The sequence below is a fragment of the Pseudorca crassidens genome, chromosome 19, assembly GCF_039906515.1.
Source record: "Pseudorca crassidens isolate mPseCra1 chromosome 19, mPseCra1.hap1, whole genome shotgun sequence".
Lineage (NCBI taxonomy): Eukaryota > Metazoa > Chordata > Mammalia > Artiodactyla > Delphinidae > Pseudorca > Pseudorca crassidens.
In genome coordinates this window covers 21,251,087-21,275,954 of record NC_090314.1, presented here as the reverse complement: position 1 = coordinate 21,275,954, position 24,868 = coordinate 21,251,087, and the positions used below count along the sequence as shown (strand labels likewise).

Sequence of the window (24,868 nt, the reverse complement as noted above, 5' to 3'; positions counted from 1 at the left end):
ATGAACTAAAATTCTTTGTCTTTCATTCTGAAAGCCCCTAATCATCTCAGGTCCTTTGATCCTTTTATCCTAAGTCAAGGAACTGTGGTACCATGAAAATTACAGTTGCCTGGGAGTCTAGTCCACCAGTCTGAAACAGAAAAACATAAGGATGGTCAAGAAATATTAGCCCAACGTTAAAAGCTCATAAATGGCAAAATTGGTATTTGGTTCCAAAGCTTATGCTTGCTCCACCAGAGTGCAGGGGGGCAAGTCTAAGCAATTTTTTTAATATACAAAGTCCTACCTCTGCCTGTGTCACCAACTAGAGTCCCTTCTGCCTAAATCCCCCAAAGTGTTGCCCTGCTTAAAACTTCCCCAACTATCAGGCATTGCCCTTAACTACAGAAACACTGGCACCATCAGCAGAGCTTACATTCTTCCAGCACAAGGAGGGTAAATAGGATTCAACTCACTTGCCAACTCTTAATAGTGGCAGCCAGAATTACTGGGCTGAAAAAAAACCTGTGAGACTCAGAGGGAAAGAGTGCTGTGATCCATTAGTTATGTCTGCTGTGGACCTCGGAAGGAGAGGGGTATTGTGCATGCTGTGTATCTGCCAGCTGGTCTTAATTCCACACTTCAGGAAAGCAATCTGATTAAACTGCCCTCCGCACTCATGAATCTGTGATGCCTTTAAACGTTCATAATGCAGGCTTTGCTACTGAGATTACATGCTACTCAACCTCCGAGACCAGCCATGGGGAAGAACTAGAAGACAACGACATCCTCTGAGCAGTTCCTGGAGAAGCTGAAATATATTTTTAATGAGAAAACATGAGATCAGTAAGAAAGTGACATAAGGATTTTCGTGCCGTGTGGGTAGTTACCTGTTTGACCTTTTCTTGGTCAGCTTTTAGAATCAACCTGCCTTGGGACTGTTTTCAGCCCTGGCATTAATCAGAACATCTGCTTTACTTCTGTTAACATCATAAACCATCGTTTGGTTTTTACCCATGCATTGTTTTCCATGCAACCCTGTAGAATAATGTGATATTAACCAGGAACACAATAGAACACATTTCTGATCCCCACCTTTCCCCTCCCCCATCCCACACCTGCTCAAAGAAGGACGATTCCCAGAAGGTGTGTAGTAAGGCAGGTGCAAGGAGTGACATGTGTCTTATCTCAGGGTGGGTCATCCAGGTATAAAACACTCACAGTGGGATGGGAAGCCCGCCCAAGCCCCCTGGGATAGGTGCTGGGAAGGTGGGGGAAAGGTGAGGTTCAGCTGAGCAGCCAGGCTGATACAAACTTCTTATAGAGGAATACCCAAGGAATGTTCCAGAAGGGATCTGGGCACGGCCACAGGAAAACCAAATGGGCACATATTCCTGTAAGTCCAGCAGACAGCAGTTAGAAGAGGGCACAGGGCTGTAGTCACAGGAATCAGGCAAGCAGCTGTAAAAAGAACTCATAACAGGACCAGGAACCCAGAAATCACAGCGTGTAGGAGCTGAGATTTCAGAACTTGGGTGCAGAATCCCTACTACAAACAATTATCTTAACTAATGTCACTAGGTAGGTACCCTCTGCCAGGCACTTCCCATCCATTATCTCGTGAGTAATCAGAACGTAGACTAAGATGTGCCCCGCTGTGGGGCTCTGCACCCCGGAAGGGCCGAATGTGGCAGAACTCAGGGCTACTTCCCGGTGCATCTGGGTGGCTGCACCTTGAACACAGCCCTGCCTCCAGTCGCCTCTGCCTGGGAGCTGGCGCACACTGGGGCATCAGGAATCGTGTCAGCAGGGTTAGAAGGAAGGAATGGGGGCAGCAGAGGGACATGGTACCGGGCTGTGCACGGTTTGTGCCCGCTCTCTCTCCTTCACTTTTTCTGAGCCTCTGCCCTCCTCGAAGGCAGGGAACCCCTCCTGAGTCCTGCTTCCCGCGTCTGAGGACAGCCAATGGGATGGTCTTTGCAGTGAGCCTTGGCTTGCTAGAAATGTGCTCTTTTTCTTAACCCACCTGCCTTGGCCCTATATCCCTAAGTTGGGCGTGGTGACCTGCTGGCAGTGTGCGGATCAGAGAGCCGGGCTTGAGGGGTTGGCGGGGGGTCCACTGAGACTGACACTGGTTTCCTTGGAGGGAACCAGTTGCCAGCTCTTCTCAGTCACCGCGTGTGTGACTTAGTGATTTTCAACTAGCTGAGAGCTCAGCTCCACTATTCATTGTGCACAACGTCTGGCACATAGTAGGTGTTCAGCCAGGAAACCTGACTCCAAAGACTTCCACAAATCCTGCCCACCTCTTAGTAGAGCCCATCACTGTCTACCTGGGGAGGGGTTGGGGAGGGGTGTTTGGTTCCGGAAGCAGAAGAGAGCTGGAGTGATGGGCTGGTAGGCAGGGCTCAGCGGGCACCACATGGCCCCGTTAAGCCCAGGAGCCAACCTAAGGGATCTGTCTCAACGTGCTAAGTACCACTGGTTTCAGCAGCCCTGTCCCTGAGAGAATTCTGTATCAGTCCCCGCAGTACTTGGTACCACGCAGGATCATTCTGCAGGGCCACCCTCCCTACTAGGTGGTCCCTAAAGTGTTGATTCATATCTGCATTCCCAACGCCTGGGGAGGTGCTAGAACACGAGAGATGTTCTGCAGGTGCAACTGAATGGATGAGCCACAAATGTGGTCCCAGATAGAACAACATCTCAGATTCCACTTCTGCAGGCAAATAGCAACTCTTTCGCCTCCCCTGCTCCTTCAGGGCCTAGACAGGATACAGGCCACAAACAAGAATGTTCTCTGCCTGGCCCGAGGATTTGTTTTTCTATGAAGTGCTTTCAGATCCATGACAGGCTTTTGGGCTTTACGACAGTTCTATCGGAAGTTGTTCTTACCAGCATTTCAAGGATGAGAGATCAAGATTCAAGATGAAATGACTTCCCCAAATCAGGGCAGAGCCAGTATTGGAAGCTGGGGCTGCCTCGTTCCCAATTCCATGCTTGACTTTTTTCTTGCACCCAGACACCTGCCCGTTAAGTGCCTACTCTGTGCCAGGTACGGGACCAGGCACTGGGAACACAGAGGTGAAAACGACGCAGCCTGTACTGCCCACAGGAGACAGGCAGTGGAGGACCCCAGCAGAAAGAGCAACCAACCCATCCTTGGGTCCCCTTGGAAACGTCCATCATGCCCAGACTCCCCTCCCCCGACCTGCCAAGCCGCCGTCTAACTTGAAAGGCTTCTAGCTCCCCACATCCCACTTCATGACCCCAGGTCAGGCCCAATTTGGGGTGCTCACATGAGGTGCCAGGAGGGATTCATTGGCGGGGGTCTGGCATTTCAAATGACACTCCAGGTGCCTTCAAGTTGCCCCTGTGCCTCTGTGAGCCGTCCTCCTAGAGAACATTTGCTCACAAAATGTGTGACTTGAAGGAGAGCGCTCAGAGTCACCTGTCGCTCCCCTCCGTGCTGTTTCCCCAGCTCACAGATTTGCAGTCACCTGATGCTCTTTTCTTCTGCGTGGGGCTCACACATCTCTTCCCGCGTGGTCTGAAGCTCTCTGGACAGTTGCCCAGCAGAAAAGGCCCAGGCTGTGCTTCAGGCTTGGAAGGAGGAGACAGGCGGGCTTCTTAGTGAAACTGGCACAACAAATGTCACATCCCGGCAGATGGGTGCAGGGGCTCGAAGGAGGGGGATCGCAGTACCATAGTATACGCTCAAAGAATGCTAAGGGTTCTTTGAGCGACCCATACATATAAAGGGAAAAGTCAGACGAACCACTCTCTAGCTGTAGGACCTTGGATGAGGTATTTAGCCTCGCAGAGCCTCAATTTCTCATCTGCAAATTGGGGAGAATAACACCTACATCTGTGGGCTGTGTGAGCCTTAAAATATAGAAGGTGTATAAGCAATCAGCATAGTGCCTGCCTCGTGGTAAATGCCCAGTGACTGTACATTCTTCTTTCCCCTTCAAAAAGGAGCCCGAAGAAGAATGATATTAATGATGTCCTAAAAGAGGCTGGTCGGGAAGCGGGGAGAAGTGTTTGCCCACTTTCCCCTCATCTCCTTCATTCCCAAGGACCACAACAGCCATGCGGAGGTGCTTTCATGGGTATCCATGAAATGGATGAAATCATCTTTTTAATCTCATTGTGGGGAAAAAGAAGAGTCATGCAACAGTCCTTGGAACACGATAGGTGGTCAGAAATTCCTGTTGAAGGAAGAGATGAATAAGCAAGGAGAGTTCTTAACGAGATGCCGTCCTTGCCTTCAAAGAGCTGACCATCTATGGCGGCCTCCTCACGCACACATCCCTCTGCCGTATTTCATTTTCAAACACGTTCCTTGCAACTTCAGAAAACAAAAGACGGCTTCATTTTGTTTACTGGAAGCCTGGTAACCCATTTGACAGCCTGTCTCACTTCCCCATGTGTGAAATGTGTTGGAGGAGTTTGACGGAGAAGAACAGAGCAGATGAAACAGTGGGCTTCAGCATGTCCGTTATTTTGAAAGCAGCCTAATGAGAAATTTCAGCAACTCACTGGGAGGAAAGTTCATTCAACTCAAGACTGAGCTTTAGAGGCCTTTTGGAGCAGCACAATTTCATTTCCTTCAAGTGTAATAAGCAAGAAGAGACAAGGAACCCACTGCTTAGGAGAAGCCCTAAAGGTCAGGATTAATGAAGGGTTGGAAGGTTTGAAGACTGCAGGCCCAGTTGTGTGCTAGTAAGTGGTTATTTCAACAGTCCTTAAGGGAGCTTATACATAATTTATTTTCTTAAGTAGGTACATGGTGTTGAAATGTTTGCACTACTAATTGGACCAGAAAACTGTGTCTTCGTGGGTATCTGCCGTTCCTAACCGTTCCCAGCAAGGGCTCCACGTTGCACTTCCCAGGCTCTGTAAGGCGGGGTGCCCCAACAGGTCATACCGAGCCTAGAGGCTGGTACCCAGGCCAGCTGGAGTTGCCAGTCTTTCTTATTCCTGGATGCAGTACCCTGGCGAGGGACGCTTAGCCGTAATCTCCAACCCCTGGCATGTGCAAACAGAAAGCTTTAGAGGAAGAGCGTAGACCCAAGCCCAGGTCTCAGCTCTGCTCCCAAACTAGCTGTGTGACCTGGGGCAGGACACTTCACCTCTCTGAACCTTAGACTCTCCACATGCAAAATGAGACATCTGGGCAGGAAGATTTTTGGCAAAGATGACTTTCACCCTGGAATCTCTACTTACCGGCTCTATGACCTGGTTCAGCCTCTCTGGGCCTCAGTTTCCTTATCTGTAAGACAGGGGTGATAATACCAAACTCATAGGGCTGCTGCAAAAATTAGTGACAACAGATAAAATGTGAATGGTGCTCCAGAGAGGGTAGCAAAGCCAGTCTGTGACATCGGGGCTATTCTTAGACCTACTGGAAGGCAGTGAGACCCTCTCCCCATCCCCACACCCAGGTTTCTTTTATCTAGAACGTGCCAACTGTGGACAATTATATGCCAACAAATTGAATAACCTAGAAGAAATGGACAAGTTTCTAGAACCATACGGCCCACCAAAACTGAATCAAAAAGAAATAGATCATTTGAACAGACCAATCACTAGAAGTGAAATAGAATCTGTAGTTTTTAAAAAAAAAAAAAAAACTCCCTGTAAACAAAAGTCCAGGGCCAGAGGGCTTCACTGGGGAATTCCACCAAACATACAAAGAATAACTTATACCAATCCTTCTCAAACTCTTCCAAAAGACTGAAGAGGAGGGAACACTCCCAGAGTCATTCTATGAAGCCACCATCACCCTGATACCAAAACCAGACAAAGACACTGCCAAAACTGAAAATTACAGGCTAGAACGTGTTAGGTTCAGACTGGCAGTGGCTATCCACTCTACCAGTAACCGGTTACAATTCAGTTTTTGGAATCCAAATGTAGATTTTCAAAGTGGATTTTGTGCATCAAAGTATGTCCCCTTCCTACAGAACTCCATGGCCCCAGCGATCTCATTGGCTGCCCTGGGCTTTCAGCAACAGGCTTAACATTCTTAAGGAATAAGCAGTTAGTGGCACATGGCAGTTTCCATCCCCTATAACTACTTCAAGATGAGCTTAGTATCGTGGGGACGTAAGCAGAGAGGACAGGACTCCTCAACCCCAACCCCATTCTTCAATTGATGACTGACCTCCCCCGTAACCCAAATAATTTCTCTCTCTTTTGCTAAAAAGGACCTAGTATGGATTCATGACTCGTAAAGATGTCTATTATGTAATCTTCCAAACAAATCCGCTTGCATTCTCTCATTTAGGCGTTACAACCATGTGGCAAGATTATCTTGCTCAATTTTCAGATGAAGAAACTGGAGTTGGGAAAAGTAAATGCCATGTTCAAGGCCATGGACTTGACAGATAATGAGAAATCTGCTTTGATACCTTCTTGTCTGGCTCGAAATTTCAGTGTTCCTTCCTTGATGGTAAAGTCACACCCATGAGTCCCAGCTCTACCACCTACCTCTTCCCTAAGTCTCAGTCTTCCCAACTGTAAAATGGGCATGTGATAATAAGATGCTTCCCCATCAGGGTAGTTGAGACCATAATTAGGAATGCTATAACTCCTATGAAAATGCCAAGCAGGGGCCAGCACAGAGTAGAGGCTCAGGAACTGTTGGTTTTCTTCCCTCCAACTTCACGGGGCCATTGAGAAAGTTGCAGCTGCACACGTGCCATCTCTGAACTGTAACACACGGTACCAGTGTGAGCAATGAAACTGATGGTCATGGGGCCCATCTTTATCTCAGGCTTCCCCCCACAACCGCCCCATCACTCCTGGAGATCCAGGTTTGAAACATGCACCATTAATTCTTACAAACCGATTCAACTAAGGACAATTCTAGACTCTTAGCAACCTTGCAAATCCAGCCCTGCCATCCACGACGGGGCTGTCAGCACTTACCGAGAAGCGCCTTGGAGAATGGCAGGTCTGAAGAAGCAGCAGGCTCAACCTAAAAGTCTAGACTTAAATAAATTGTATTTTCTGGCTGGCGGCGATAAGGCATAAATTGGAAGCGCATGTTACACTTACATGTCATTATGCATCGAAATGGGGAAGGGGAGCGGCATCTTGTCCCAAATTTGTAGCAAAACTGCACTGTGTGTACATAGCTCTCAGGCCTTTGATGTTGAGCAGAGAGGAGAACGATCCTCTCCGAAAAGCCCAGGCAGGAGCGGCTGAGAAGGAGGCCAGCAGAGAAGTGCAGTGAGCATGAGCCCGCCTGTCTCTGAGCCCCTTCTCCTGCCTCTGAGCCCCTTCTCCTGCCTCTGCAAAGGTAAACTGTCTTTCCTCTAATAAATACCTTCATGGAGAAGCAAGCAAAAATGCTTAGGAGCAATCAGTTAGGAAGCTGAGAAGGCCAGAGCAGAGAAAGAGAGGGAAGGGGGTGGGACAAGATGTCAGCGTGAGCTCCCGCCAGAACCAGCAAGGCTGCCCAGCACCAAAGGGCACCTCCCAGAGGTGGGCAGGGGGATGGGAGTAGCAACAACTTGGAGCCCATTCATTCATTCATTCCACAAAACAGACACAGCCCCGCTCCCTCCAACAAACAATCGCATGAATCGCCATCTAGTTACACGCTTTGATGTGTGCTATAAAGGAAAATACTGGGAGTGTGAGGTTATAAAACAAGAAGCAGTAGCAGGGCTTGTACAGTTCCCATAATACTTGCACATAGTAGGAGCTCATGCATATGAATATTGATTGGCTGATGGAAAAATCAAGGCAGAGAGGAGCAGCGTATGGCTCAGAAACATCCCAGTGACAATGTCAACATGCTCAGAAAGATCGCGTGTGTTAGAGTCAGACAGACATGGCTTTGAATCTCAGCTTCTCTACTTAATAGCTGTGTGACCTTAGGCAAGTCGCTTAACCTCTCTGGGCTGTGGTTTCTTCCTCTGCATAATGGGAGGAACAGTACCCACCCATGTTTACTGTTGCACGTGATAGCTGCCGTGGTGAAAGAGCAAGGGGCACAGTGAGGAGGGATGTCATATAACTTGGTCCAGGAGCACGGGAAGGCATCTTGCAGGAGGAGATGCATCAATCCAGTCTTGGAGAACAGAGGCTGCCCAGGCAGAGAGCTAGATGCTGTCTAGGCAGAAAGAGGAACGAGAGGAGTTACAGGCGGCAGCAGCAGCAACTAGAAAACCGCAAGTACTACGTGAACCAGCAGGACACATCCAGAGGTGCTGCAAGTTGTTTGATCTGGCTCCACTCACCCACTCACTCACTCGTTCATTCATTCATTCATCCACTTGACATATATTTCTGGAGCACCCCCAGGTGCCAGGCCCTGTGCTAGATTCCTCGATGTACGTGCAGAGGTAGTCTCTGAACCCATGGAGCTTCTCTTCTAGTGGATTCTCGTGGACTCAGATGGGAAGAGGAGGATAGAGCAGGCAGAGAGCATCATAGAAAACTGGGTGTGGAGGGAGGGCCTGGACCTTACTGTAAGGGGGATGGGCAGTCCTGGTGGATTTTAAGCACAGGCTTAATATAATAGGTTTGCATTTCTGAAAGAGTGAGCCACAGTGAACTTAGAGGAGGGGCTGGAGAAAGTTGTCTGGAATCCGGGAGCCTAGCTGGGAAACTGCAGCATCCCAGGCAAGAAATGATGGGGGTCCTAAGTTAAAGCAGTGCAGAAGAGAGAAGGCAAAATTCAAGTCGGATGTAGAGACAGTGTTGACGGGCCCTGCCGGCTAATTGCATGTGGGGGTAAGGAAGAGGAGGTGTGGGCAGCCGCTCTGAGGGTCTGGCGTGAGCCCCTAGGCAGGTGGCAATGCTGTTCCCCGGGACACAGTGTACCGGAGAACCATCCAGTGGGGCACAGAGGCTGAGGAAGATTTGATCCCACGGGGACATGCTGAGTGTCGGGGATCCATGGGTCCCCCTGAGGCCACGCTTAGCAGGCAGTGGGATCAGTGTGTCTGGAACCCGAGAGAGAGCTTGGGGCTGGAGGCGCAGATTAGAGGGTCAAGAGGATACAGATAATGCCGGACACTTGAAAGGCGCGTTACTGCCCAGGGCGGGGGTGTGGTGTACAGAGGGAGAAAAGAGCAGATCCCACTGCAACAAAAACCAAAGGTGTCCAGATGTGTTCTTTGATGCCAGAGTCCCACTTGGCAAAAGTCAGGCCATTAGCCAGGGGCGAGGAATCATTGTCGCCAGGAGGGTTGATTGTGACGGGCAGTGGGGACTCTAGCCTGCTGTTGGATTTCTGGGGTCTCCCCAGTCTCTGGAGCCCAGTCTGAAGTCACCCATGTGCTTCTCTCTCTCTCTTCTCTCCTTCAGGTGTTTACAAAATATGGGAAGTGTTACATGTTTAACTCAGGCGAGGATGGCAAACCTCTGCTCACAACAGTCAAGGGGGGGACAGGCAACGGGCTGGAGATCATGCTGGACATTCAGCAAGATGAGTACCTGCCCATCTGGGGAGAGACAGGTGAGCTGGGCCAGGGACTGGGGCAGTGGGTGACGGTGGAGGGGTGCGGACTCTGAAAGACGTTTGCCTCGGGTGGGCTGTCTTGGCCCACCTGGTGAAGGACTGCTGTCCGTCAGGGGGTTAGTGACATGACAGTCAACATAAGGATGTCCCTGGTATGGACTGCAATGATGCCCTGAGTCACTTTGGATTTCACTAGGTGGGAGCGGGCAGATGATGGGACCATTGGAAAGGGAAGGCAGGGAGGAAGGTTGGAATTAACAAGTATGGATGGGGAGGTAGGTGGCTTGGTTTCAGGAGAAGAGGAAGGGGTGAACCAGCTCCTTCCTCTACCACCAGCTTGAATATCCCAGCCCAGCTAGCAGGCCCAAGGGAAAGGAAAGCAGACTCCTCCCACTGAGGGAAGGTGGAGAGGCTGCTGGAGAACTGAAGCGCACAGACACAGGGGCCTGGCACCATGGCTGCCCGTGTGTACAGTCCCCAAAGCTTATTTCATGCATCCAATTATGCATTTATTTATTCAGCAAACTGTTCATTAGCCACGTATGCTATCTCAGGCTTTGCACAAAAATAAGGACATTAAATTGAAAAAGACCAAGCCCTTGATCACAGCCTAGAGGAGGAGACACAGAATCCAGTGGGACATGAGGGTCCCCCGTGCTGCGGCAGGACGGCAGCCTTCGCCTGGGAGGAGGGAGGGTTCAGGGAAAACATGGGGTACTTGCACGGGGTCTTGAGATTATCCTGGATTACACAGGTGGGTCCTCATAAGAGGGGTGCAGGAAGGTCAGACAGAGAAGGCACGTGATGACGGAAGCAGAGGTTGGAGTGATGCGGCCAGTAAGCCCAGGGATGCTGACCGCCTCTAGAATCTCAGCAGGTGGAGAGAGTACAAAGGTGCCCAAGCATGGGACACTGGATGCCAAGGAGACCCAAAGTGAGATTAACGCTGGGTTCAGGGCGAAACGGGGGGGAAGGGGGAGGGGGTCTAGAGATGGGCCTGGGAGGGGCCACAAAGAGGGATGAAGGGAGAGAAGATTCCAGCAGGACAGAGGCTTGGGCCCTCAGGTTGGCACGGAGGAGAGGTTGGAGGCCGAGCAGGCTGGCCCTCACTTCTTGCAGTCCCCCCCCCGTGACTCTTGCAGCCGGTCCCCCCAGCCCCCATCCTGAGGTCTGGCCCTCACCAGGCCCAGGCCCACCAGGCTTCTGAGGGCAGCGAAGGCCTCCCCCGCACCGGGACGACCACCCGCAAACCCCGAGCTCTCCCCCCTCCCCCGCACCGGCCCTCCCGGCAGCTCTTACCTGGGCATCCCACGGTGGGGGGCGCGGGGGGGCGGTGAGCAGGGCCAGTCACCTCCCATTGTGCTCAGTCCTCTGGCTGCTGCAGCTGAGTGACAAGAGGGTGCCACGCGACTCGTTCTGGCACCATCTCTGGCAGCTCACCTCAGGCTCCAGGCCCTCCAAGCCCAGTCTGACCCTGGTTGAGCAGACGCTTCGATGATCCCGTCCACTTTCCTGTATTCAGTATCCCTTGGCCCCCCTCCAGCAATGTGGAAGACGGTCCCTCTGGGACCGTAATCGTCCTCCCTCCTCCGCAGCCCTGCGTGCTAGGAAGGGCCCCTCATCCCCGTTTGCCAGGGAAGGAGGCTGAGGTTCGGTGCTTCACCCAGGCTGGACACCTCCAGGCTTCCTCTATGGTACCTTTCTTCAGGCTGATACATCACCACGCACGAGCATCTCTTGGAGACTCTGGTCACCTTAAAGCTGCTCGTTTCCTGCGCTGGTTGGGGGGGTGAGCCTCACGTGGGTGGGAGCGAGGTCCACACACCTGCCGCAGGAGGAGAGGCGGGCTCTGGCCGGTGAGGGATGCTGGTCCACAAGGCCACCTAAGAGGCACGGCCACATCCTGCTGTTTGCTCATTGCTCCCATGGGCTGGGGGCACGGCCAAGCCTCTCGCCGCCACAGTCCTCGGCAGGGAGGAGCCTTCCTGACCTGCCAAGCCGTGTGGCTCCACAGATGCCATCTTGCCTCCTTTACGTTTCCACTTCCTCTCAATCTCCAGGCAAAGGAGCCTGGGTCCTTAGAGGAGGTATTTGGGTGATGATGGAGAAGAAAGAAATTGAAAGTTGGCTGTTGAGGGAGTGGCCACAGACAACTTGATGACAGAGGCAAAGTAGGAGGACAGGAAAGTGGCTTTACAGAGTCAGACCGAAGATCAAACCCCCAGCCCTGCCTTTATCAGCCGATCAGATGAGAGCTGTCTGCAAACTGTAAGCAGTGGAAGGTTGATAACGGCAACCAGTAGATGGGAGGATGGTCAAACCCATCCCAGAGGCAGAGACTATGCCAGATATCTCACACCTACACAAGGGTCCTGGGCACCTTACCATCTGGATGTCTCATGCTCAAAGCAGAGCCTTTGGCACACTCTTGCTTCACCTGTCAGACATTTAAGGAAGCAGTGGGCGAGCCACGCCCCCAGGTGTAACTCTGACCTGGAGGATGGACCTTTGGTGCCAAGGAGTGCATTAGGAAGAGGCGCCCTCTTTGGGTGGCCCCAACCCTATGGACTCATGCTTAGCGAGTAGAAAGTAACTATGAAATTTACCAAAAGTGTCCTTTCCTCCGGGCTGACAGTGCCTCCTTGGTCAAACATCCTTGTGCAAGGCAGCCTGGAAATATGCCGTTTTAAAGATGGCAGGCTCAGTCACACATGGACCTTGACCGTATGCCCCCAAGTCGCCCCTATGGGCTGTTAGCAGTTTCAGATGTTACGTGTTACAGGAATAGAAAGGATCTGGGGAATCCTGGTTAGGCAAACTTAAACACATTAATTCAGGACAGGAATTCTTTAATACACTACATTATAAATCTCCAAGATGGGCATATTGCATACACCAGTTATTTCCTCAGTGCTTTGGACCGTGGAAAACCTTCTTTTTCATGGAGGAGCTCACAAAATAGAAAAAGGACAGAAAAGCTGTCCTCGACTACGGAAGTGCAGATTTCATGACCAACATTTCTCTAAAGGAAATTAAATTGAAGGCGGGTGGGAGGTTGTTAAAAATGAAACTCTGTGTAGATGCCTCTGAGTAACTTCAAAGATAAAAGAAATAAGCAGTGGGTTATCTAGGCTGCAAATGAGAAACACCAGATTCATACAAGCCTGGGCATAAAAGGAATTGTATTGCCCGTGGAATCCAAGGCAAACTTCAACAACCCAGCAGCAGGAAGGCAAGGGTGCAGCATCAGAAACAACTGGAACCAAGGGCAGGAGATTCCTCGATCTCTCACCCCTTCTCTCACCTCTCCTCTTTCTTAACTGCTTTATTCTCTCTCACTAGAGACAGGCTTTTTCCACACATATATCTTTTCACACATGGTTCCCAATAGATGTATATCTTACACGTCCTGCCACCAGCGAGAGACCATTCTGGTTCTCTCACTGATATCCTATTAAAAAAGAACAACAACAACAAAAAAAAAAAAAAAAAAAAAACAGGGAAGGGACTCATTGGTCCAGCCAGTCAGATGCCCACCTCTGGACCAATCAGTGAGCGGGAGTGTGTTCATGGAAGGACATGGGAACCCTGAGGGAGCTGGGTTCCCAAGACTGTCCCAGGAATGGCCCTGCTGGGGAAAGAGGGGGCGAGGGTGGGGATGGGTTACATCTGAGAGAACCAGAATTGGAGTGCAGGGAGCCCTCTAATGAGCTTGCATTCTAAATAGACAGGCTCAGAGTTTATATCCTTCATTCACCCTGATGTAGAATACGCTTTGTAATCAAGTAAACTCCGCCGTGAGGTCCCCAAGTTCTAATATTGTGGGAAAATGAATTTGACATTATATTTTTGAGCAATTATTTTGAGAGTCAGTGCTCTAATAGAGGTCAATGTCTTGCCCCATATTATCTCCCCAGCCTCATCCCCTTTACCCTGTCCCCTTGTTCGCTTGGCAGTAACGACTCTGGCTTCCCTGGAACTCCTTGTACCCTCCAGGAAAGCTTACCTTCAAGCATCTGCATTCTCCTTTTCTTCTGCCTAGAATTCCCTGCTCGGACCCACATGGCTTATTGCTTCACCTCCATCGAGTCTTTGCTCAGACATCACCTACCCTGACTACCCTATTGAAGATTGTACCCCCACCCCACTCCTTACCCCTCCTTATCTGTTCTGCTTGTCCTTTGTTCCGTGTCGTGTGTCACCTTCGAGTATACCATCCTCCTCTATTGAAACACATGCTCCAAGAGATAGGGATCTTGGACTGTCTGGCTCACTGACACATACCAGGGCAATAAATATTTTTTGACATATCTGTTGAGAGAGAAAAAAATTGCTGTGTTTTGCACACTGATGGGGCCAGGCTGAGGAAGAAACTAATATTAATGAGTAGCTACTATGTGCCGTGAACATTCTATCCCATGAATCCTCCAAGTGACCCTGCTAACGAGGTGTTATCCCCACTGAAAAATAAAGAAACTGGAGCCCAGAGAAGCTGGGCTTGTGTGTTCCCCTTGGGGGAATCTCCCCAAGAACACACACTTCACTAAGTGGTTGAACCAAAGCTGAAATCCCACATATGGACCCAAAAGCGATTCTCCTTCCACTATATTCCTTTAATGTTCAAAATGTGATTGTAAAGGCACTGCCATGAAAATAGCTCAGAAAAAAAAAGTTCCAGTGACATCTTTGGAGACAGAATGGCATATAATGATAGGTCTGTTGCTGTTCTCCTTTTCTATTTTTTCCTCTTTTTTTTTTTTTCCATAGCAGTATCCTTGTACTGAACAAAAGCTTTAGCACAGCTCCAATATATAAAGCAGATAAAGGTAGAGCTGCTCTGGTCCAGCTGGAGACGGGGCTCCCAGTTTGATTTCTCCATACTCACTGTGGCCGACCCTGAGACATTCCTGGAGGAACCCTAGGACTCCAAGGAGACCAGCTTGAAAACCACTGAATGGGCAACCGATGTTATAGGGAATGAAAAGCACCCATTGGTCCTATGGTTGTGTACATCCCAGAGACCAGCTCTACATCCCTCCCCCTTCTCCTGGCATAGTGAAAGGAGTCCATGACGTGCCCGCTGAGCTCCAAAGCTTCAGGGAAATTGACAGTGTAGATTTCTGGTCGGACACAGTGGAATGAACATAAGTATGTGTGGAGGCTCCCTCCCCAAACTTCCCCTAAATTGCAACAAGGATTTTTTTTTTTTAAGAGTATAAACCCACGAGGACGAAGAAGATGGGTGAGAAGACAGTAGTAGATGTCAGCAAGTTTTTGGAAAATGGAGAGCAGATGGTAACTGACTGAGCAGACAAGGCTGAAGGATCAGGCTCTGCACAGGGAAACCAATTAAAGTCAAACGATTCTCACCATAGATGCCCCCCTCCTCCCAGAAAGTATGAGGGGTTGGAGGCATCACATACTGTTGACGACAGGGTTGAGAGGTGCAGGTAAAACTAGGAGGATTAGTTAAAAGTCTGTAAAAGGAGCTGTTAAGTCCCCCAGATATCCTCCCATGGCCCAAAGCAGCCAAATATCTCTCTGCGCCCCAGCAAAAGATAAGATTGAAATAGACAGGCTCTGGGCTGGGGGAGACCAGGCAAAGCTGAGGGCATGGGTAAGGTGCTGTACAGAAAACAGGGAGATAAGCTGAAATTCTGCTTACTGAGGAGTGAGACCCCCCAGCCAGACTAATCTACCTCGCCCACCCCCAACCAGAGATCTGGGGAATCCCTTCCTGGAGACACTGACAAGCTCAATAGAAAAGATTCGCAGAGAATGACAGTCAGGAGTCCCCACACAAACCTAGTTAGATCACCCAAGGGTGAAGTCCCCTGCTAAGTCTTCCCACACACAAGGAAGACTGTCCAGGCTCGAAGTACCAGTTGGGCTTCCCTGGTGGTGCAGTGATTAAGAATCCACCTGCAAATGCAGGGGACACAGGTTTGAGCCCTGGTCCAGGAAGATCCCACCTGCGGTGGAGCAGCTAAGCCCATGCGTCAGAACTACTGAAGCCCGTGCACCTAGAGCCCGTGCCCCGTAACAAGAGGAGCCACTGCAATGAGGAGCCCGTGCACCACAACGAAGAGTAACCGCGGCTCTCCACAGCTAGAGAAAACCCGCGCACAGCAACAAAGACCCAATGCAGCCAAAAATAAATAAATAAATTTTTAAAAACTAATAAGTACCTCTTAACTATGAATGGAGAGTCAACAAGCCAAGCATTTGAGGGGAGCCACTAACAGGAAAGGAACCAAAACCATACAAACAAAAAAGAAACTTTGAGGAAATAGAGATAATGGTTAATGGCAAAAAGCTCTAGAGCCCGGGTTCAAATCCAGCTATACAACTTACTAGCTATGTGACCTTCGACAAGTTACTTAACCTCTCTGAGCCTCAGTTCCATCACCTCTAAAATGAAAATATTATTATCTACTCTTCAAGGTTGTTAGGAAGATCGAAATGAGTTAATATTTTTGAAATACTTAGAAAAGTGCCTGAATAATATTAAGCACTATGTATGTGTTTGATAAATAAAAAATAAGTGTAGGAAGCAGAAGGAAACATCAAACTGTTTTAATTAAAATTCTCAAGAGATAAGAGATAATATGAATAATGCATTCATAAACACCAGCTATTAAAATAGGATGCTATTAAAAAGTAACATTCAAAGAAAAAGTTTTTTAAAAAAAACATCCTGGAAATTAAAAATATTATTGCAACCATTTTTTTAAACCCACAGAAGCTTTGGAATTTAGGAAATCGCCTGAAAAGTAAAACAAAAAGACAAAGAGATGGAAGATGGGAGAGAAAAAAATATGAACATGAGAGGATAAATCCAGAAAGCCCAACATCCTACAACTAGGAGTTCTAGAATAACAAAAGTGAGAGAGTGGAGAAGAGGATGTTGCCAAAGAAATAAAATAAGAAAAATTCCCAACTGACCCACATGATTTTCCATATTAAAAGAATTCACTAAGTCCTGTAATAAGTGGCAAAAGAACCAGACCAAGATGCATCCTTGTGCAATTCGGCCTCATAGAGATAAAGAAAACCTTTTAAAAGGTTCTAGAGAGGAAAAAAAACAGTCACATACCTAGGATCTAGAATCAGAATAGACTTCTCCACAGGGGTAGTTGAAGCCAGAAGACAATGGCAGAATGCCTTCACATTTGGGGCAGGGACCAAGGTGGGGTGGGAATCTTTCTTGTCTAAGATAGAGCTCTATATCCAGCAACCTACATATGAAGTATGAGGGTAGAATTTGGTTTCAAATATATTTATATATATATATATATATATATATATATATAAAATATATTCCTATATATACATATACATGATAGCATTTAAGTTCTACTCTCAGCAAATTTCAATTATATGCTACAGTGTTATCAACTATAGTCACCGTGTTTTACATTAAATCCTCTCACCTTATTGATTTTTTTTTTTTTTTTTTTTTTTTTTTTTTTTGCGGTACGCGGGCCTCTCACTGTTGTGGCCTCTCCCGTTGCGGAGCACAGGCTCCGGACGCGCAGGCTCAGCGGCCATGGCTCACGGGCCCAGCCGCTCCGCGGCATGTGGGATCCTCCCGGACCAGGGCACGAACCCATGTCCCCTGCATCAGTAGGCGGACTCTCAACCACTGCACCTCCAGGGAAGCCCGGTCTTTTTTTTTTTTTAACATCTTTATTGGAGTATAATTGCTTTACAATGGTGTGTTAGTTTCTGCTGTATAACAAAGTGAATCAGCTATACATATACATGTGTCCCCATATCTCTTCCCTCTTGCGTCTCCCTCCCTCCCACCCGCCCTACCCCATCCCTCTAGGTGGACACAAAGCACTGAGCTGATCTCCCTGTGCCATGTGAACTTACTGATCTTATAACTGAAAGTTTGTACACTTTCACTAACCTCTCCATTTCCCCCACTCCCAGTCCTGGCAAATGCTTTTCTGATCTTTCTATGAGTTTGACCTTTTTTTTTTTTCCATTTCTGCTATAGGTACAAGCCAAACAAAACAAAAAGGAAAAAAATAGGAAAAACAAAATAGTTTCACAAGGAGGAGATCGAAAACGTTATACACGATAAGGCTGGGGTGTGGGCAATACTCACATAGTCATAATTATGCAAAAGCTGGATACTGACTTAATCAAAATATCACCTAAGCCTATATAGGAGGGTGAAAGGCAAGGGAATATGCTAGGATACTTCATACAAGAAACCTGCACCCTTAGCTCCCATGGTAGAAATTCAGTAGGTAATATATAAAAATTTTAAAAGCCAAGAAATAACTGTGGAGCAATTGATGTCCGTGAAAATATGGAAGTCAGTACCGGAAGAAACAGCTCAAACCATTGAGAGTGGTAGCCTCCGATGAGTGGGACTCGGGGGGTGGGGAGAGGTAGAGCAGTACCAACTGGCTTTTTAAATGATGTACATGTATTGCTTTGATAAAAATTAAAATTAAATTAAAAAATGATCAGAAAATTTCCACGTAGCTGGAAGGTCTAAGCAGCTCTCAAGGGTAGCACGGTTCCCAGCCCCCATCACAAATGGGACACAGCAAGAGGGATGCGGTTGGTTGCCATGGTTTCCCCAACACCTCTGCTTCCAGGAAAGACTCTTGTCCTAGTGCCCGGTACCGAGGACCTCCCCAGAGGGAGAAGTGCCGGCTCTGGACTGAATTCTGCAAGTCTGGAGCACAGGAACATGCTGTGTGCGGCTGGCTGCGATTCTGAGCTCACTGTTAGAGTGGGCCTTCATACTGGAGAGGTGGTCTCCGCAGGTGCCAAGGAATCTGGAGAAATGATGCCATAAGCCAGAAGCACCGCTGGAGGCAGGCATCCATGAATTCGCCAGAAGCAGCCTGACTTCTGTCATTCTGAGAAAACCTGCTTAAAGCACATGCAAAGTGCTGTGCAGAAAATATATGTGCTTCGGTTAAAACTCCCGGCCCAGTAGGCAGTGGTCTGACGGGACCATCTAGGAGGTGGATGAAACAGCCCCGCCTCAGAGCTCACGCCTCCCTATCCAATAAATTGCAAAGAGCACCTACTATGTGCCAGGCACTCAGGGATACAGATGTAAGGCCCAGTCCAGGTTTTCAAAGCGTTCACGATCTAGGAACCATCTCGAGGCCTCCTTTTATGTGCGAGATGGAAATTCATTGGTCCGATAGCTCTCACGTTAAGTGCCTTAAGGAATGGTAGGCATTTGCCGTCTGCTTGGGAGACGTGTAAACAATTATATGTCATCAAGCGCTATGAAGGATAGAGGAAAGCTGGCGTGCGAAGGAGGGGATAATCAGTTCTGGAAGGGGGAAAAAGATATCTTTGGAGTGGGGGAGGTAGGTGGCTCACAGAGGATATGACCATCGGGCCTACTCTCAGGCCTGTTTGCCAGGTAGCTGGGCAGTGTATGGGAGTCAGAGGAGGGTGTGGGTCATAGGGAGGTGAGATGCCAGGGGGAGGGAATTGGGAGCAAAGGCCAAGGACAGGCCCAGGTGTCCTGGGGTGGCTGGATCCAAGGGTGAGACCTCGGGCTGGAGAGGTAGGCAGAGGCCAGATAACCACAGGCCCGGTATGCTCTGTTCCAGCATAGATGTTCTCCTGTGAGTCCTGCCACCCAAAGTGTGGTCCTCCCGCCAGCAGCATTGGCATTCCCCTGGGAGCTCATCAGAAATGCAAAACCTCAGACTCCACACCGAATCTGCCTGGTAACAGGATCCCCAGTGACTCACATTCAAGTATGAGAAGCTCTGCTCTAGACCACTGTTTCCCACCCTTTGGAAATACGAGGATGACTTTTTAACATCAAAATATTTCTCAGACATCACCCCCACATGAATGCTCTCATGCTTTCCACATTCATTTATTGAAAAAATACTCAATATCAGGATGTTGCTATGAATTCAGTAATGCTTTGAATGAGTTTGAATTCTGTAGACATCACAATCTACACACAGGATCTGTTCAGCAATCTGCTTATACCAAAGTTCTGCTGTCAGTGTGTGTCAACAGTTTTTATCAATAGAATCTTAATCATCCACCAACTTCCCGTATAGTTTCGGAGACATGGCACTTTCTCCTGCATGTCGGTTGCCCACCCAGACTTATCAGCTCTCTTAGCAAGTAATTTATAATCTCTGAGCCTGAATGAACTAGGGAAACTCATTATTTAAAGGATCCTTGGAATAAATCTTTGTGTAATGAGCCTAGACCCAACTCCACACTCAGTGCCTTCACTAATGCATGTTTTGTAAACGTTTTGTTTCATAGAGGTGCGTTTAGCGTGACCACACTTCCCTGTTGCATAACCAAGACCTAACGTTAACTATCTCCTGCGCCAACATGGGCACATTACTCTCCAGTATAGAAGGCACATCGCCTGCATACTGTCCTTTGACCCTCACACACTCTTGTGATGTAGACAGGGCACTGCTAATCACTGAACAGATGAACCCGCTTAACAGATGTGGTAAAGCAAGTCTCCGAGATGCTGAGTGACTTTCCTACCATCTCATGTTTAAGTACTGGAACTAGGACAGGATTCCATAGCTTCTGATTTGGTCCTTGGTTCTTTCTGCCAAGAGCTAGTGTTCCTTAAAAATGAAGAAAAAGAAAAGGAAAAAAAGGTTGCTTTGGATAACAGTCGGTTCAACAGAGGGTAACAGGTTATAGGGTCTTTAAAATGCTAGTGTGTTTGAGGCTCTGCCAGAGGGGGCTGGGATTTGCAGCCTTCACCCAACTTTTGTGGCCGCTTGATAACATCTCCTGGGTCATGAGCCATTGGTGAGGACACTTTGCTACCTCAGGCTGTCGCCCTGAACAGATATAATTGCATCCCATCCAGCAGGGGACACAGCGTTGATCTTTCTTCCTCCAGAAGCCCAGCTCACCTCAGAATGCCACCCAGGAGCAATCAGGCGTGAGGGTTGCCATCTCCGTGCTGGGTTCGGGTTTTCTCACCTAGGATGCTGCTTAACTGGGCCTGTCTGTGTGGAGCAGGGCAGAGAGGGAGGACAAGAGGTGCCTCGTCCATTTTTAGGCAACAATTTGCGGATTCTTTGTGCCGTCTTTAGAAAAATCAACCTTTTCTGACTTGATGTAAGTGCTGAACGGCCACGTCTCATTTTTTTAATCTGTTTTTCAGGAAATTAAAATGAGATGCAGTGAGGTTGGAGACTTGTGCGTGATCCCCAGCTCGTAGAATTTTAGAGCTAAAAGTAACCTGAGAGATCAGCCATCCTTTGCAAGGCTCAGAGAGGCAATATGACTTGCCTGAGGTCACACAGCTATTAAGGGGTAGGGCTGGGAGTCAAACCCAGCTCTCTGCGATCTCAGAGCCAATGTTTTCTTTTATATACTTCCCTGTTCTTCTTTCCAGGGCCCCACCTGGGGCCTCCTTGGACTCATGCCATGGATTTCTCTGTGCAACCAGGGGAGCATGAGGGACCACAATGGCACCTGTCACGGGCCACCCAAACTGCGTTTGTAGTCGGCCTGGTAGAAATGCCAGGGCTCTCAAGGGCTAGGACCGTGGTCCCTGTCATTGTCACTGTCAGACATTCAGTGAGCTTTCCCTTGATCTCTGAGATGAGAGAACGCAGGCTTCATCCATTAGCATGTTCAAACCTATTCTGCATATTTTGCAGAAAAATGAGGCTCCAATTGATGAAATAACTTGCCAAAGGTCACAGAGCTGGAAGTGACCTCACCCTGCATGACCCCAGAGCCCCAAGCGTCTAACCAACTGTCCTAGGCGCTCTCTGGTTCTGACCCCCCGAGTACAAGGGGCCGACACGTCCACTGACTCAGAATGCCTGGTTCACTCCTTTGAGAAAGGGGTGCTCCGTCTCTGGGCATAAGCCCCGCCCATCCTGGCCCCAGTGTGGGAGGTGGGAGCCCCCAGAGCTCCATAAGCCATGCAGGGCAATTGGCTCTCCTGGGGGGAGGGGGCAGAGGGTCCCGGGCCCCTCCCCACAGAAGCCTGGGCAGGCCATGTACATCCCTGAGTGCGCCTCAGCTAGTGAGGCCTTCAGAGATGAAGATGCGCTGGGGTCAGCTCTGCTGGGGAAGGTTAGCGTGAAAATAAGAAGGCTCTGGTGGTCATATCTTCAGATCCTGGAAGAAGGGGTAGAGCTAGAAACAAGTAAAATCTAAAAGCAGGCAGTTGTCAACTCAGTGCAAGGATGAACTCTGGAAACCAAGGGCTACCCTTGCAGGTAGTGAGGTCCCCATTCCCAAGAGGCTCCAACCAACGGCTGCCCTTCCATGGATAGTGAGGCAGAGAGGCCTCCTACTGCCTCTCAGAGGTAAGGTAGTAGATGCCCTCTGGGGACTCTGCCATCAGGATCCAAGCAAGAAATCAACAGCACCCGCAGACGGGGTAATACAAGGGACGATTAATGAAGGGCTAGTCACAAAGGTGGTACGGGCAAGGCTTAGGGAAGGCAGTACTGATGGGGCAGTATCCTGAGCCTGGTAGCAGAGAGAGCCATTGCCATGCCTGGGAAAGGGAGAAAGAGCCCATATCAGAATGGAGCGCTCCCTCCAGGCCCCGAGCCAGAGTTGTGCCCTTCCAAGGTGGCACGCAACTAACGCACAGGGACCCGGCAAATAGAATTGAGAGACTGAATATCCCAGCCTGCCTCTCCCCTCTCCCCCAGTTTCCTACCTGGGCCCACCATTGGCTGCAGCCAACCAGCAGCTAGAGGGCAAGGGAGCCCAACAGCACACTTCATACAAGTGCAGCTCCCAGGGCAGAGAGCAGAGTGGAGAGGATGGGTAGGGGACAAACAGAGCCATCCTGCACTGAGACGCATCTCACCGCATGGCTGGCCTCCCTCCCACCCTCTCCTCTCAAGCTACCTATCCCAGCCACTGTTACAAAGACAGTTTCCTCCAACCCAAGATTGCTTTGTACCAGCACATCCCTACCTTAGCCTAGAAAATTCCTCCGGATTTTCTTTGCCTCCTCTTCAGTGTTTATTGCCTCTGCGTGCTTCCTGTAATTTGCAAAGATTAAAAATGTAAGCTTTTATTGGGATGTACTTTCCCTGCCCCATTATGCATTCTGCCCGTGGCTCCCCGCCCCCCCCCCCCCCCGCCGACTCCCCCGCCCAGCAGAGCTTCCCAATCCTTTCTGCAGGCACAGAAAATTCTCCACAGGTAGACTTCACCTGGTGCCGGCCGTGGCCCTGCTCCTAAAAAGGAGACTCTGGCTTCTGCAGGTTGAAATCTCTTTACCACCCTCCTCCTGATTCAACATCATCTTTCATGTTACGCCGTCAGGGTTTCAGCTCGGTCCCAATTAACAAGAGCTCCTAACGCTGTGTGTGTGTAGTAACTTCCCCTTTCTCTGTGCTCTCTCTCTCTGGGGCTTTGAATCCTGGTGTTCGTGATATGTAAACAAATCCTTCACTGCACTGGGGGCCTGCACTCTTTGAAGCGACTCAGTGTTGAATCTTTCGGTGGTGAGAGGAATAGGAAGATGTGAACAATTCTGTCCAGCACCAACGGGGGTTATCATCGGGGCTGGCTTCCCGGTTGTGTGACCACTGCAGTCACACAGGCTCAGGAGGGTCACACTCTTGGTTTAATGCTCTACCACTGCTGTCTTGAGTTTCTCAATACATTTTTAACGAGGTGCCCCACATTTTCAGTTTGAACCCAAACATTGTATGGGTGGTCCGAGTTCTTGTTATTGTTATTGTTGCTGCTGTTGCTGCTGTTTTCTGTGCAGCCCAGCTGCATGTCGGTGAATGAGACCTTCTGCCTTGTGCAACATGGGAGCAAGCCCGTCACTGGGTGACATGTGGTGCTGGTGTTTCCTAGGGTCCAGCCAGACCCTGGCAGACTCACAGCTGGTCAAAGGGCGGGGAACAGTCAGCTCAGCAGAGGACACTCCCTCACTCAATTTGTTTCATTCAACAAGTAGTTATTGAGCTCTGCTCTGTTCCAGGCACCATGCTAGGGGCTTTAGGGGATATGACAATGAAAGAGATATTCCCTTTCTCCAGCATCCACTCAGAACCCCAGGGCTATGAACCAGGACATCTGCTCACGTGAAATAAACCACACCCCTAGTTGGGGAGGAAGAGTGACGAATTGCAAGTCAGAAGACCTGGCTCTTGGCCCCTGCTCTGCTCTTGACTTGCTGTGTGACCTTGGGCAAGTCAATTCCCCTCTCTGGACTAGATCACTGCTGCCCAAATGTGTTTGGCCTCAGATAATTTGTATCAGAATCCCTGGGCCTGCAAGTTTCCTGGGCTTCACCCCAGAGGGACAGAATCAGAATTGCTAGGGAGTGGATCCCGGGGCTGGTCACGCAGAGCTCCGTATGTGATGTCAACGTGCGTTCTAGTCTGAGACCGTTGGAGGTACGTGGGCGGAGCCTTTGGCTCTAACGGCCTATGCTTGATCACTTCATTTCTTAAAGTGTGTCCTCGTATTTGCACTGATAGTGTGCCGTGTCCAGGAAAGGCAGGAGCCGAGGGTGGGGACAGGGCAGGGACTGGAGGGAGGCTGTTATTCACTATCAAACTGCAGAATTACTCCATAGAGGGGAGCTGAGGGCAGTTCTGTGAAGGAAGAGGAACTACCTGGAGATGAGAGGATAAGTGGTGCTTTGGGAGAAGCAGGGTCAGGGAGGATCTGGGACTACAATCATGACTACAAATAGGCAGAGCTCTACTGCTCAGACCCCCACCCAGATCTCCTGCTTCTGGACAAGAGACCCCACAGGGGCACCTGCATAGGAAAGTGGGGTGCTCAAGCCCTTGTTACCCCTACTGCTCCGAGAGGGCTGGGATCTGCTCACAGGTGACATTCTACGACTGCACTGCCCAGTAAGGGGGTCACCAGCCACATGTGGCTACTTAATTTTAAGTTTAATTAATTAAAATTCAATTGGATAAAAAATAGATAAATAAAGCAGGCCAGAAAGGTAATACATGAAGTGATGGATATGTGAATTAACCTGATAGGGGGAATCCTTTCACAATGTATACCTACATCAAATCATCCCACTGTGCACTTTAAATACCATACAATTTTATTTGTCAATTATGCATCAGTAAAGTTGGGGGGCATTAATTAATTAAATTCTAAATTCAGTTCCTCACCTGCAAGAGTCACATTTCATGTGGCTGAGAGTACCAGGTTGGATAGCAAGGATTCTAGAACATTCCATCTTGGTAGAAGGTTCCTCTAGACAGCATTATCCTGAAGAGGGCAGAAACCTTATGCGTGTCTCTTCTGACTCTGCCCATCAGCTTGCATGCCCATCCATGTTTGTAATGATATGAGAATACTTTAGGAATTTACTCTGCTCCAGCCCCTGCTGCTTCTTGAATAAACTCCCCATCTGAACCCCAACCCAGTCTGAGTAGCCTTGGGCGGCTG

The 24,868-nt window shown here is 49.1% G+C and overlaps 1 protein-coding gene across 2 annotated transcripts in view; it reads left to right on the top strand.

The window, feature by feature from the left end:
• Window positions 1-24,868, top strand: part of ASIC2 (acid sensing ion channel subunit 2) — a 1,019,934-nt gene that overhangs the window by 930,048 nt on the left and 65,018 nt on the right. For both annotated transcript variants that reach the window (XM_067714314.1, XM_067714313.1), the window contains exon 2: window positions 9,307-9,457. In XM_067714314.1, coding sequence (XP_067570415.1) covers window positions 9,307-9,457 — 151 coding nt within the window. The remainder of the gene's footprint in view (window positions 1-9,306; window positions 9,458-24,868) is intronic.